Source organism: Lissotriton vulgaris, chromosome 5, assembly GCF_964263255.1.
Source record: "Lissotriton vulgaris chromosome 5, aLisVul1.2, whole genome shotgun sequence".
NCBI lineage: Eukaryota > Metazoa > Chordata > Amphibia > Caudata > Salamandridae > Lissotriton > Lissotriton vulgaris.
In genome coordinates this window covers 39885925-39899030 of record NC_141693.1, presented here as the reverse complement: position 1 = coordinate 39899030, position 13106 = coordinate 39885925, and the positions used below count along the sequence as shown (strand labels likewise).

The window sequence follows — 13106 nt, the reverse complement described above, 5'->3', positions numbered from 1 at the left end:
CGGACTGCCAACTTTCTCCTAGTGCTGAGAAGCCTTTGGGCATCCATGCGCTCTACAAATCCATAAACAGAGCTGAACGTAGGCCCAGTGGGGAGGACCCTTACCTTGTATGTGTTGTTATTGTTAGACTGAATCCCGAGTAATAATCAATTTGCAGTTCATACCATAGTTAATACTAAGGAGTGACAGTGAAGTGAATCTGTTCAAGCAAAATAGTAGAGGTGTAGTTAGTAGCTTTTTGGGGGTATGTATACTAAGCATAAGATTATTGTGATCTGAACTAATAGTATGAATTTCTTTCTCTGTTCATTTTGTTAAATTGTTAAGACATTGCATACAATAATATCTCACATTTTGTTTCATTTTTAATTTTGTAAATTTAATGTATTTTTTAACTTTTATTGTAAAGATGTGTTTGGTAATGCACATCTGCCATATTGTGTCAAGTATAAGCATGGCAACTCTTAGCAAATATCGCAGCCTTCTACACTAAACCCTTAGTGAGAAGTGTAGTTATTTCATTCATTGCATTGTTTTGTTCATCACTGTGATCTCTATGAGAAACCTGTGGGATTTGTTCTTTCTCCTCTCACAGAATGATGGCCCTTCCGTGCCTGCCAGGACTCTTCTCACTGCTGGTGCTGTGTCTGTACCATGAAACACCTGTTTCAGGTAGGTTAACTCTGTTTTCTTGTTTTATCATTTCTGGCCTTATTTAATTTTACAATCCTCTAGTCTAGCAGAGTCCCTGAACCCACCACATTTGTGGAAGAAAGTCCCTTATATTCAAATACAGCTCCCGCAGTGTAGGGAGGTTTTCTCATAACGTGGGTTCTGCTGCAAAGGCTTGAAACCACTTTGGGGGAAACACACTGTTAGACTCTCCACCAAAAGATCACTGAAACAATATTGTGGTAAAACATATATGTACGTTGTTCTCTGAATTGATTACGATTCCAGATTCAGAAATAATATGACTCTGTGTCAAATATAGTGCTAAATACTGCACTTCTTCCATTTCTAAGTGCACTAAATAAAATATTTTATCATTACACAATTTACTGACCAACGAAAGAATCGAAGGCTAATCCGACCTTTTGGGATTTGAACTCATGATCTACAGGCACTGCATTTTGACAGTGGCTGGCATTCAAATTACTGACTCGTCCATGTGGCTGACATGTTATGCTGTATGTATTTGTAAAGCGCACCAGCACTTGTAGGGGTTTCCTGGCACTGAGCAGGTGTATGTGCCTAGCCTTGCCTATAGTTGGTTGGTTAATTGGAAAGCCAAGTCTTCAGCTTCTTGCAGAATTCAAGAAGTGAGGAGGAGGCTCTGATGTGGAGTGTGAGGCTGTTCCACGCTATAGGAGAAATGTAAGAGAAGTCCTGTTCTCCTGATCTGGCTGTGTGTATGTGTGGGGTGTGTGTGAGTAGAAGTCCTGCTGAGTTGAGGTGCCTGGGTGGTTGGTGGAAAGAGATGTGACTGTTCAGGTAGCTGAGACCTGTGTAGTGCCTTGAACGTGTGTTTTTGTGTGTCAGGAGCTTGTGGAGTTCCCTGAGGTGTGGTGCGAGGTGCATTCTGTGTGGGAGGTTGAGGATGAGTCTGACTGCCAAGTTCTGGATGATTAGTCTTCTTCTGGTGAGTTTATTGGTGATCCCGGAATAAAGTGTGCTACCAAAGTCCAACTTATTGGTGACTAAAATCTTAGTGACAATTTTTCTAGTGTTGCTTGGAAGCCATTTGAAGATCATCCTCTACATCCTCAGGATGTGGAAGCAGGATTCATTGACGGCGTTGACTTGTGTGGTCATCATGTAAAGTTCGCTGGCCATGATTATTTCTGGTTCCTGGCATGGGTCTGAGTTTGGCCGGCTACCAATTGGAATGCCATGGGGAGGTGCTCTTGCTGAAGATCACTACTCTTGTCTTGCCAGTGTTTAGATAGAGACAACTGCTTTCGACCAGTTAGCAACTTCGGTCATGCAGACGGTAAACTTGTTTCTTGTGTTGGAAGTCTTGCCTGAGAGGGAGAGTAAAAGTTACACACCGTCCGTGTGGGAGAGGATGTTGTTGTTGTGCGCACAGATGAAGTTGATAAGAGGGATCATGCATGCATTCAAGAGGGTAGGGCTGAGCAGTGAACACTGTGGCATTCTGCAGAGGAGTTTGCGAGCTTCAGAGAAGTAAGATGCCAGGATGACAGCTTGTGGGATATCCATTATGAAGAAGCAGACCCAGCAAAGTGTGGGTTCTTGGATGCCTATCTCAAGTAGGCTCCTGATAAGGATGGTGCGTGAGACCGTGTCTTTTGAATACCTCCTAGCAGAAGTGGTGTTGCATGGAGCAACTCAAAGCAAAGGTGGTATATCCATATGGCAGACTTTATAAAAAACTTATATATATATATAATTAAACTGGCCTCCAACACAGTTGATGTATCTAAGGAGAACTATATAACAGAGGTATTATATCTATAGAAAGAACATCTGAGATAGCATGGAAGAGTGTCTAAGGTAACAATGGATAAAACCCAGATCTGTGACTGTGGGGTGAATGTTTTGCCAATGTGCAACATTCCGTCCATCAGCTTGTGTGTTTTGCTGTTCACCCTATGTGGGAAGGGTATGCCCAGACGTGGTTCCTGTGCTCACTACGCCACTGGAGTCAAGCTATCCTGGCTGATGATGGCTGATAGCCAGAATCCAGTCCTAGGATGCTTTATTACGGGTCCAGGGAAGACATGCCTTGGCAATTCGGGCTGAACTGTTCCCATGAGGCACCGGGTCAAGACTGATTTGCATATGGCCATGTCTGAACTGGGGTGGTGTGATGAGCAAAATGACAATGGATTAAACCCAGATCTGTGTCTGGGGTGAATGTTTTGCCAATGTGCAACATTCCATCCATCATCTTGTGTGTTTTGCTGTTCGCCCTATGTGGGAAGGGTATGCCCAGACTTAGGTCCTGTGCTCAGTACGCCACTGGAGCCAAGCTATCCTGGCTGATGATGGCTGATAGCCAGAAACCGATCCTAGGATGCTGGATTATGGTCCAGGGAAGACATTGGCTTGGCAGTTCGGGCTGGACTGTTCCCATGAGGCACAGGGTCAAGACTGATTTGCATGGCCATGTCTGAACTGGGGTGGTGTGGTGAGCTAAATAACGATGGATTAAACCCAAATCTGTGACTGGGGATGAATGTTTTACCAATGTGCAACATTCCGTCCATCATCTTGTGTGTTTGGTGTTCACCATATGTGGGAAGGGTATGCCCAGACGTGGGTCTCATGCTCACTATGCCACTAGAGTCAAGCTATCCTGGCTGATGACGGCTCATAGCCAGAAACCGGTCCTAGGATGCTTGATTACGGTCCAGGGAAGACATGGCTTGGCAGTTCCGGCTTGAGTGTTCCCATGAGCCACAGGGTCAAGACTGATTTGCATATTGCCATGTCTGAACTGGGGTGGCGTGGTGAGCAAAATAACAATGGACTAAACCCAGATCTGTCACTGGGGGTGAATGTTTTGTCAATGTGCAACATTCCTTCCATCATCTTGGTTTTTTTTCTGTTTGCCCTATATGGGAAGGGTAGGCCCAGACGTGGGTCCTGTTCTCACTACGCCACTGGAGTCAAGCTATCCTGGCTGACAACGGCTGATAGCCAGAAACCGGTCCTAGGATGCTTGATTACGGTCCAGGGTAGACATGGCTTGGCAGTTCGGGCTGGACTGTTCCCATGAGGCACAGGGTCAAGACTGATTTGCATATGGCCATGTCTGAATTGGGGTGGCTTGGTGAGCAAAATAACAATGTATTAAACCCAGATCCGTGACTGGGGGTGAATGTTTTGCCAATGTGCAACATTCCGTCCATCATCTTGTGTGTTTTGCTTGTAGAATATATACTGCATCGTAGTGTTCCTTATAGAAGTGTGTAATTGACTCTTTTTTAAATTGAAGAAGGGTGGGGGCAATCCTGTGTTGATGGTCCATGTGAGATGTTATGCTCATAAATATTTTGAGGCAGGGAAAAGTGGACAACTTTCAAGGAGCCGCTGGTAAAGTGAGTGGTACAGTCAAAAATCATCCCACAAAAACATTGCTGATAAAAAGCAGCAGGCTTTTTTCTAATTTGTGAGCAGAGTGTAGCTTAACAGAAAGTTACTGCTACATTTACTAGGGGTTTGTGTCAAGGCAAAGTCCAGCAAAGTGAAGGAAAGCAGCACACAATTGTGTAACAGTATTTACTTTAAAGAAGGTATTCTGTGCTGAAAAGTGCCTTTTTCTCTGCACAAATAACACTTTCCACTGATTTGCCCTCAATTTGTGTCAAGGGGGTCTCATTGCTTATAAGATTAGCACAAGTAGTAATAGTTTCTGAGGCAAACTCTGATCTAGTTAAATAGCCAAAACAGGTTTTGGGTAAAACAATAATGCCTTCTTGAAACAGCCACTAACATGGAAAAAAAATATTTCGCCAAAATTTCCTTACATTGAATGTGTGGTGCACTGTAAACCACATACACAATGAGTGTAAAGTTTATCAATGTGTCTACTCATGAGTTTCTACTGCAACTGTATACTTCTAGTGCATCTATGCTAAACAGCCACACATAAAACTGCACCATGATGCACAGCTTGTGTGTGGCAATAGGCACCTTGTTTGTGCACAAGGCATAGCAGTAGTGAACAGTAGCAGGCCATTTTTAACAAATGTAACTTTAAGCTGCTTTCTCCATTTTGCACAAGGCAACTTTGGTTGCTGTGCTCTGGTACACTACAAAATAATAAAACTACCCTTTGCCATAAGCCTGCTTAGCCTTAACCCTCACAAATTAAGGCAAGTAAATTGAAGGATGATCTTTCTGCATCATTTCTCCCTCATTGCTTCACCTTATTCCTACCTTAACTCTGTTGCTCAGCCTTTCTTTTAGTCTATCTTAACTTCTCTACATACCCGCATACCCTTTCTCTCTAGCTTTGCTTTCATTGTCTCACATTTATCTCCTTCTCTCTCAGTATACTTATTCCAAGTCATTCAATGTCATCTTTCCCTACCTCTTTCTTATGACCTTGTCTCACTCTCAATCACACTCTGTGCCTCTATCTATGTGCCTCAAACCTCTCTCTCTACCTCAACACTCTGCACGTCATCATCTCTGCCCTTCACTACAATTTTTCTGTCTGACCTAAAAATCTCACCTCCATCTGCTTCACATATCACAAAACCTTAAATATCTCTACCTCTCCTCTCTCTCCATGTATAACTTACCTTTCTCTCAGTCCCTTTTTTTCCTAACTAATCTCCTTCACCTCTATCACATTTCACTCTCCACATTGCATCTATCTCAATACATCACCACTCTCTATCCCACCTTTCTCTTTCAGTACCTAATCTCACACCTACAAATCCCCTTTCTCTTGCTCCACCTCTGTTCCTTTTTCTTCAACTCTCTAAATTTCTTGCTGCATTCTGGCTACCCTCTTTTTTCTACCTCTCACACTATTTCTCTTCCATCAAATCCTCTCACACCGTCTGTCTCTCTCTCACACAAACACATGGCTCTCTCTCTAGACCTCCTTCCCAATTTCAGCTTACTGTTCCACGTCTTACTTTATTAATCTCTCTATCTCACCAGCTTTTCCTCTCACTCACAACTTTCTACCACTGTATAGACCTCATCTTGTTATCAAATGCATGCATGTATATCTGTGACCCACAGATGCTTTCTGCCACAGGAGCATGGTTCCCCAGATAACTCTGCCCTTGTGTTGTTCTAAGTCTTGATCATCTGTACCATCTCCGCATGTGGTATTTGGTGTTTGGAAAACCTTACGCCAAAGGGAGAACAGTGCCTCTACCAAATCCAAGACACGTTCACAACTCAAAGGATCCAAACAAGTAAGAGTAGTCCCATGGGTTAACACACCTACTTCAGACACATGGTCTACTTGATTCCTGTCTTTTCAGAGTTCTCAAGACAAGAGTTTTACTTAGTTTTTCTTCTCAGGCCCACTTTTTATTTCCCATGTGCTAGAGTGCAGTTTAACTTCCATTGCATTTCCCATAGATAGTCACCTAAACCTCAGCACTGTTCATCCTGGCCTGTGTCCCTCTTGACCATCACTCCACGTGTCGCTGTCTTCTCTCGCATTCTCTGTCATCCTCCCTTTTCATTTTCTCAATCTGCTCATTTCCAAACAATATATTCCACCCTTGTTTTGTTTCATAATGAACATTGTCTCCTTGTTGCAGCCTGGTCTTTCCTGCTTTTCCTAAATTGCTTCACTACAGATGCAGATCAAAAGAGCATACCAAATTATATAAAAGCAATGAATATTAAGAAGATGTTCACAACAAGTGCACTCTTGGACGGAAAGGGTGCACTGTTGAGAGGGGATAAGAAGACAGGCTAAATAGAGATCACCACCATCTGTCCAAACTCTTAGAGCACAAAGTCAATAAAAAAATCACCATTCAAAAGGATAAAGTCGATTAGGTATCTAACAAAGTTTGCAGTTTCATTCTCAACTGCTGCTCTCTTCCCAAACATCAGCTTCATCTATAACTTTCTTGTTGGTACTGATCCTGATGTGTTTTTCTTAAACAAAACCTGGCTTCATGATGGGTCTATACCTGATGTGATTACTGCACTCCCTGACAACTTTGCGCTGTTAGGTATTAATAGACCCCATAAAATAGGCAGCTGTATTGCCATTGTCTTTAAGAAACTCCACAATTGTTAAATCGTCAAACTCCAGATTTCTAACTGCCGAGCCATGCTCTTATCCATTCCTTTCTCCCCCAAATTCACCTTTTCGGGTGCTCTTATTTATCACTCCCCTGAGCCTTCTAACAGTAGGGGCGCAGCTTTTGCAGACTCACTGGCCCCCCATATACTCTGGGTGATATATTTCCCAGTGCTTGGTAACCTCAACCTTCATCTTGAGGACTCTAAAAATAAATTGGCATTAGCTCTCATAGAAGACTTGAAGACTCTTAACCTCCAGCTTATTGATTCCTTACCTACTCACTCAGCGGGGCACCTCTTGGACCCCATTTTTTCCAATCTGTCTACCTTGTCTGCTGCACTTCCTATTCAACTCAGTTGGTCTGGCCACTTTGCTGTTCCTTTTATAATCAATTCTGTCCTGGTCTCTCTTACTAGACCAACTTTATCGCAATGATCCAGGAATTGGTCCAAACTCGAGCGGCTCTTGAGCACAATCCCTTGCCTTATATCTAAGTCTGGGCTGTGAACTCCATTCGGCTTGTGGAGTTTGCAGAGTTTTCCGCACTCGACGTTACGTGGAGTTCCCAAAAACTCGGCTCCATGGAGCAGATCGTTGTTTTTTTCCTCGCTTGCATTCGTCAACATCAAGTTGGCGAGTGAGGAAAATCCACTTCATGGCAAGATGTTTCCTCATTCACGAATGTCAACATCGAGTTGGCGAGCGTGAGCTTGGAAAATCAACCTCTCTGTGAGATTTCTGAACGCAGGAGGTTAGATTTCTCATTGTGAATGGTCGCATATGCTCGCAACCACTCGCATTGAGAAACCACCCATTCACATTGAGAAAGCTGCAGCTCAAGTAAAAATCTACTCAAGCGGCAGAAAGGAAGAAGCGCCCGCTTGCGCAGTGCATGGTGCCGTTCGCGATGATTGCACAGTGTGTACAAGCACCTGCCACTGAAAATCATTGCAAACAGCATTTATCTAACGCACTCTGCAGCTTGCTGAGCTCCACGTAACGTGGCAGAGTTTTATCTGCACTCCGCCCAGGTTTACTCATATCCCAACCTGACCCTGATAAATTTTCTGTGCATCATTGTCTTTCAGGGGCTATTGAATCTACCCTCCCCCTGTCAGCCAAACCTCAAGTCAGAGTACATCCTCCCGCCCTTGGTTCACAGACTTCCTCAAACAAGATAAAAAAACATTGCAAAGCTTTAGAAAGACAATGGTGGAAGTACTACGCACCAGAGGCTAAGTTAGATTACCTTACTGCACTGAAAAAATACCATGCTCTGTGTAGATCAGCTCGCACCACTTTCTTTACGGAAAGGATTACGAATTCCCAACACTGCCAGAAAACCCTATTTAAGGTTGTGAAACAACTTTCAGCATCTAGTACTTTTCTGCCTTCTCCTTCACTCTCACTACATCAGTGCAACAAGTTAGCATTGTTCTTTTTTAATGAAGTAGAGTCTTTTCACCGCCAGCTTGATTCAGATTCTTCCCATCAAGGCAACGTTACCTTCCCTGCTACTTTTCATGCTGATCAGGCTGATATACTCCCTCAGGCTACCTCACCTGATGAGACTCGAAACATCAGCATCTGGCTCCCTCTAGACTTGGTTACTCTTCAATCTTTGTGGAAACTTTGAAGTCTGGCTCCCCACTTGACCCTCTTACCCCATCCAAGATCAGACTTCTTCACAAGTCGGCCCTTAGCCTGATTCTTAATCTTCTCAACACCTCTTTAAGCTCTTATCTAGTTCCTCAGAACTAGAAACACGCTCGGGTGCTCCCCCTACTGAAAAAGATCCATCTTGATCCTCTGTGCTGGTCTAGTTATCGTCCTATTTCCCTCCTTTCTGTCTTCTATAAAGTCTTGGAAAGGCATATCAACTCCCAACACTCCTCCCACGTGGCTACTCACAATCTATTTCATCCATCACAATCTGGCTTTTGTTCTGGCTACAGCACCGAATCAGCTCTGCTTGGGTCACTGAATATCTCAGGCTACAGCTTGATCCTGGTGGCACAACAGCTTTCGTTTTACTGGATTTGAGGGGGACATTTTCCAGCAGAGGAGCAGGACAGCAACAACCAGTCTTGGGGGCACTCACCTGCTCATAGCCTCGCCGCCTCTGGGGTGCTCACGCTGCAGCTCTCTCCCGCCGCAGTGGTCCAGCGAAACCTGTGGACGCCGCGGGGAGACTACAGCTCCAAGAGTGCTCGGCAAGAACTTCCGCCCACTTCCGCCTGCCAGCGCGCCTGGAGGCGCTTCAAAGGGCGAAGGCTCCATCTTCGGAGCGGGGACATTTTCCAGCAGCGGAGCAGGACAGCAACAACCAGTCTTGGGGGCACTCACCTGCTCATAGCCTCGCCACCTCTGGGGTGCTCACGCTGCAGCTCTCTCCCGCCGCAGTGGTCCAGCGAAACCTGTGGACGCCGCGGGGAGACTACAGCTCCCAGAGTGCTTGGCAAGAACTTCCGCCCACTTCCGCCTGCCAGCGCGCCCGGAGGCGCTTCAAAGGGCGAAGGCGCCATCTGAGGAGCGGGGTCATTTTCCAGCAGCGGAGCAGGACAGCAACAACCAGTCTTGGGGGCACTCACCTGCTCGTAGCCTCGCCGCCTCTGGGGTGCTCACGCTGCAGCTCTCTCCCGCCGCAGTGGTCCAGCAAAACCTGTGGACGCTGCGGGGAGACTACAGCTCCCAGAGTGCTCGGCAAGAACTTCCGCCTGCCAGCGCACCCGGAGGCGCTTCAAAGGGCGAAGGCTTCGTCCACGTCGCGGGACGCGCGCGGGCGAGCGCCGGGCTAAGCCCGGGACAAGGGCGGGGCCGTCTGTGGCCGTCAGTGGACTTCAGCGGCCGGGCGGGCCACCCATCTGACATCTCTCATTAGGTGAGTGGAGTCCCATTGAACATGGAAACTATCACCACCATGCCCGCACCTGATGACTTCCCATTTCCGCCCCCCTCTTTTGAAACTCTATTAGAAAATGCTTTAAACATGGTGTCCAATGAAATCGCCAATACAGAAAGGAGAATGTCAATGAGCAATTCTAATATAAATCTTAAGGAGTTACCAACCCCTATTATCCCTATTTCCCCTGTGGTTTTGATTACAAAATCTATCTCCGGCTCTCTGCCACAGGAGCCCTTACCGGACGAAACTGGCCCTGCCATAATTATTGATTCCCAGACTGACACTATTTCATCTAACCCGGTGAATGGAAGCACTAAACCGGCAGGGGAAAAAACGTAAAAGGGCTTCCACCAAACCTTTTGCTAATAAAAGGAGACAACCCACTTGCAACAAGAACCAGCCCACACCGCAGAGTATGTGGTCTAAGCAGAAACAACAACCCTCCAGTGGGCCAACAATCTCCATAGCTGACTCGGAACTTGTTGATCTCGATGTTACTTCCACTCCTACTGACATTCCTATTGGTAACAACAATACAATATGGACACAGACTGCCCCAGTAGGGGATAATAGCCCCTTAACTAAACAAAATGGGAACCTAATAGAGACTATTGTGGACACTATTTTTAAACGTTTAGAGAGTCAAATGATCGTACAGTTTAAGAATGTTTTTAAGAGATTGGATAGGTTGGAAAACTTGGTAAAAAATGAAGAAGCGAAAAGAAAGGGAACTGTTGCCCTTGATCAGATTAGGGGTGATCGTTTGCTGAAAGACTTGGATACACTGAGTAACACCTTATCCACTGGGGGCCTGCTACCTCTTGTACTAGCACTAAATCTGTCAGTGCATCCAGCACTGGCGGCACCCAGACACCTAGCCAACCACCCATCCCTCCAGTAAGAACTAACAGTGCCGGATATAATAAGGCTGCAACTAGTTTGCAACCTAAAACTATTACACCTAATGTCTCGAGCACTTCACACAGTGCCTGCCCTACCACTAGCAACCTGAAAGACTCTCAGACATCAGCAAGATCAGGGTCTAACTTGGCTAGTACTAGCAACATGGGTCGGTCCAGGGACAGTAGACCCATAAAACATCAGGGGCCTGCCTTGCATTTGCCCCCTGATGCTTGCCCTTATGTTTTGGTCTTGGCAGGCATTCCATCACTCAGAGAGGGACAAGGCGAATCATGGGTCCAGTTAAACAACAAATGTATTGACTGGCTGACAAAGCACAAAGGGGTTGGCTATGATATATCAAATGAGATCGTCTCAGCCCGTAGGGTTTCGTGGGTAGGCCCCATATTTAAAGACATTCAAGGTGACTGCATTGTCATTAACTTCAGGAACCCCGGCACAGTTAGATTTTTGCTTAACACAAACATGGCACGTCCAGGCCCATCCACCGTCGTAATTCCACTTCCTTTAAGTTATTTCTATAGACCACCAAAAAGGCCACTACATCCAGCTCTCTCTCCCTTTGGGTTATATAATAGGTTTGCACCTCTATCAGATCTGGATACTTTGGACTGACCACCAGTTGTTAAACTAGTATCCACCACAGTGACTGATCAGCTACAGTGCTAGCGAATCAAGAATTAGTACCAACGACCCCTGTGACCATCTCACCCACTGTTGAGAATAAATTGTCATGCATCACAGAAACGTTAGGGCAGAATTCTGACCTGTCTCTTATGAGTTGGAATGTAGCCGGCCTTAGGTCGAAATTAAAAATCAAAGAATGGACCGATTGGATAAAAAGCTTTGATATACAAATGATGCAGGAGACCGGGTGTACCACCCCATTCACACTAGAAGGGTTTTGTTGCCACAATCAAATTGTAAATGCCCCGCATATGGGCCGACCAAGCGGGGGTCTTTTAATCTGGGTGAAGATTAAAGCTGGTGTGCAAACCAAATTGATTAAGAGTAATGCAAAGCGTTTTATGGCCTTGAAATATACCAACAAGTTAACGTTATGTTTAATTAATTTTTATAATAATGATTTTACATCTCATCCAAATGAATTTTTTTTAATATTGTTCAAATTTATTGACGATGTGATTGTCGGGCAAAAACATGGAATTTTTGATGGTATTTGTTTCGGTGGAGACTTTAATGCTCATATGCATCGTAGCAATTACACGTGTAGGAGTGGAGAAGAATTGAGGGACCATCTTGCCCCTCGTGTCTTATTAAATGCTATGGAAATTGCCGGTACTGAGGGGAATAGTGTCTCTACCCCCACATATATTGGTCAGGGGAGCCCCTCAACTATAGATTATATATTTGTCTCTCCAACATTGTGTCACATCTTGGAAAAAGCCGAGGTCGTTTGCTCTCCCTGTAGTGACCATTACCCACTATTGATACAACTAAAAAACCATGGGATTAATCAAGATGAAATTAATAGGTTAACTGGAGTACAAAACCTGGAAGCATCCACAGATGGGTTAAGGGTTGTATGGAAGGGAGTGGACAATAAAGGGCATTTTAGCAAATGTGATTCATAAACATCTCACACTAATTATGAACTGCCTGGCCTGCGACAAACCGGGGCACGTTATTATTGATTCCTTCTGTGAACTGTGTACTGCGATCAAAAGAGAGACCTCTAAACCAGCACGGGCTAATAGAACTAGCAACCCAGCTGGTTCGATTCGTCGTGCTCCCGGGCTAACAGAGATCTGAGGGACGCTATTAAGACCATACCGAGAGATTTGGCACTTGTAAGAACATTGAGGGCCAGGTATAAGTCCACATTACGTACCCGCTCTGAAGCATTATTGAAGAATCATTGGGAGGCCCTTGTACGTACTGCAGTTTTAAAAGACACTACAGGGTTTTGGAGGGAGGTCAAGGCCCTTAGATCGCTTGGCTCCAATTTAACACCTATTAATTGTAATATCACGGGGGATACATGGGCCGAGCACTTTTCTAAAATGTATGCGGTATCAGGGCTCCCCTCTGACACTGTCTTCCCTGTCAGGCCTTTGAAGATTGAATTACACGAGGTTGAGGATGCCATATCAGAAAGTACAGGCAATAAAGCCCCTGGCCCTGATGGTCTATCAATAGATCAAATCAAATCAGAAATTAGTTTCTGGGCACCCCTCCTCTGTAACCTTTTCAATAATGTATCTGACAACTCCATTCCAGATTCATGGTCTAACAGTGTTATCGTGCCAATATTCAAAAAAGGAGATAGATCAGACCCAGGCTGCTATCGCCCGATATCACTGGTCGACAACACTTTAAAGGTTCTTGGGAGGGTACTTTTTAAGAGGATAAGCAGTTGGGCTAACGAAAATGATATTTTACACCAATGTCAGCTCGGTTTTAGATCTAACGTGGGCACTGTTGAACAATGTCTGAACTTGAATCTGTTAACAGCAAAATATACTATTGTAAAAAAGTCCCCCCTGTATTTTGGTTTTATGG

The 13106-nt window shown here is 44.9% G+C and overlaps 1 protein-coding gene across 4 annotated transcripts in view; it reads left to right on the top strand.

Annotated features, from left to right (window-relative positions):
- LOC147710072 (butyrophilin subfamily 1 member A1-like) overlaps positions 1 to 13106 on the top strand; it is a 386132-nt gene that overhangs the window by 16007 nt on the left and 357019 nt on the right. For all 4 annotated transcript variants that reach the window (XM_086920777.1, XM_086920775.1, XM_086920776.1 and 1 more), the window contains exon 2: positions 596 to 672. In XM_086920777.1, the coding sequence (XP_086776903.1) occupies positions 597 to 672 (76 nt within the window). In that variant the 5' untranslated portion in view covers position 596. The remainder of the gene's footprint in view (positions 1 to 595; positions 673 to 13106) is intronic.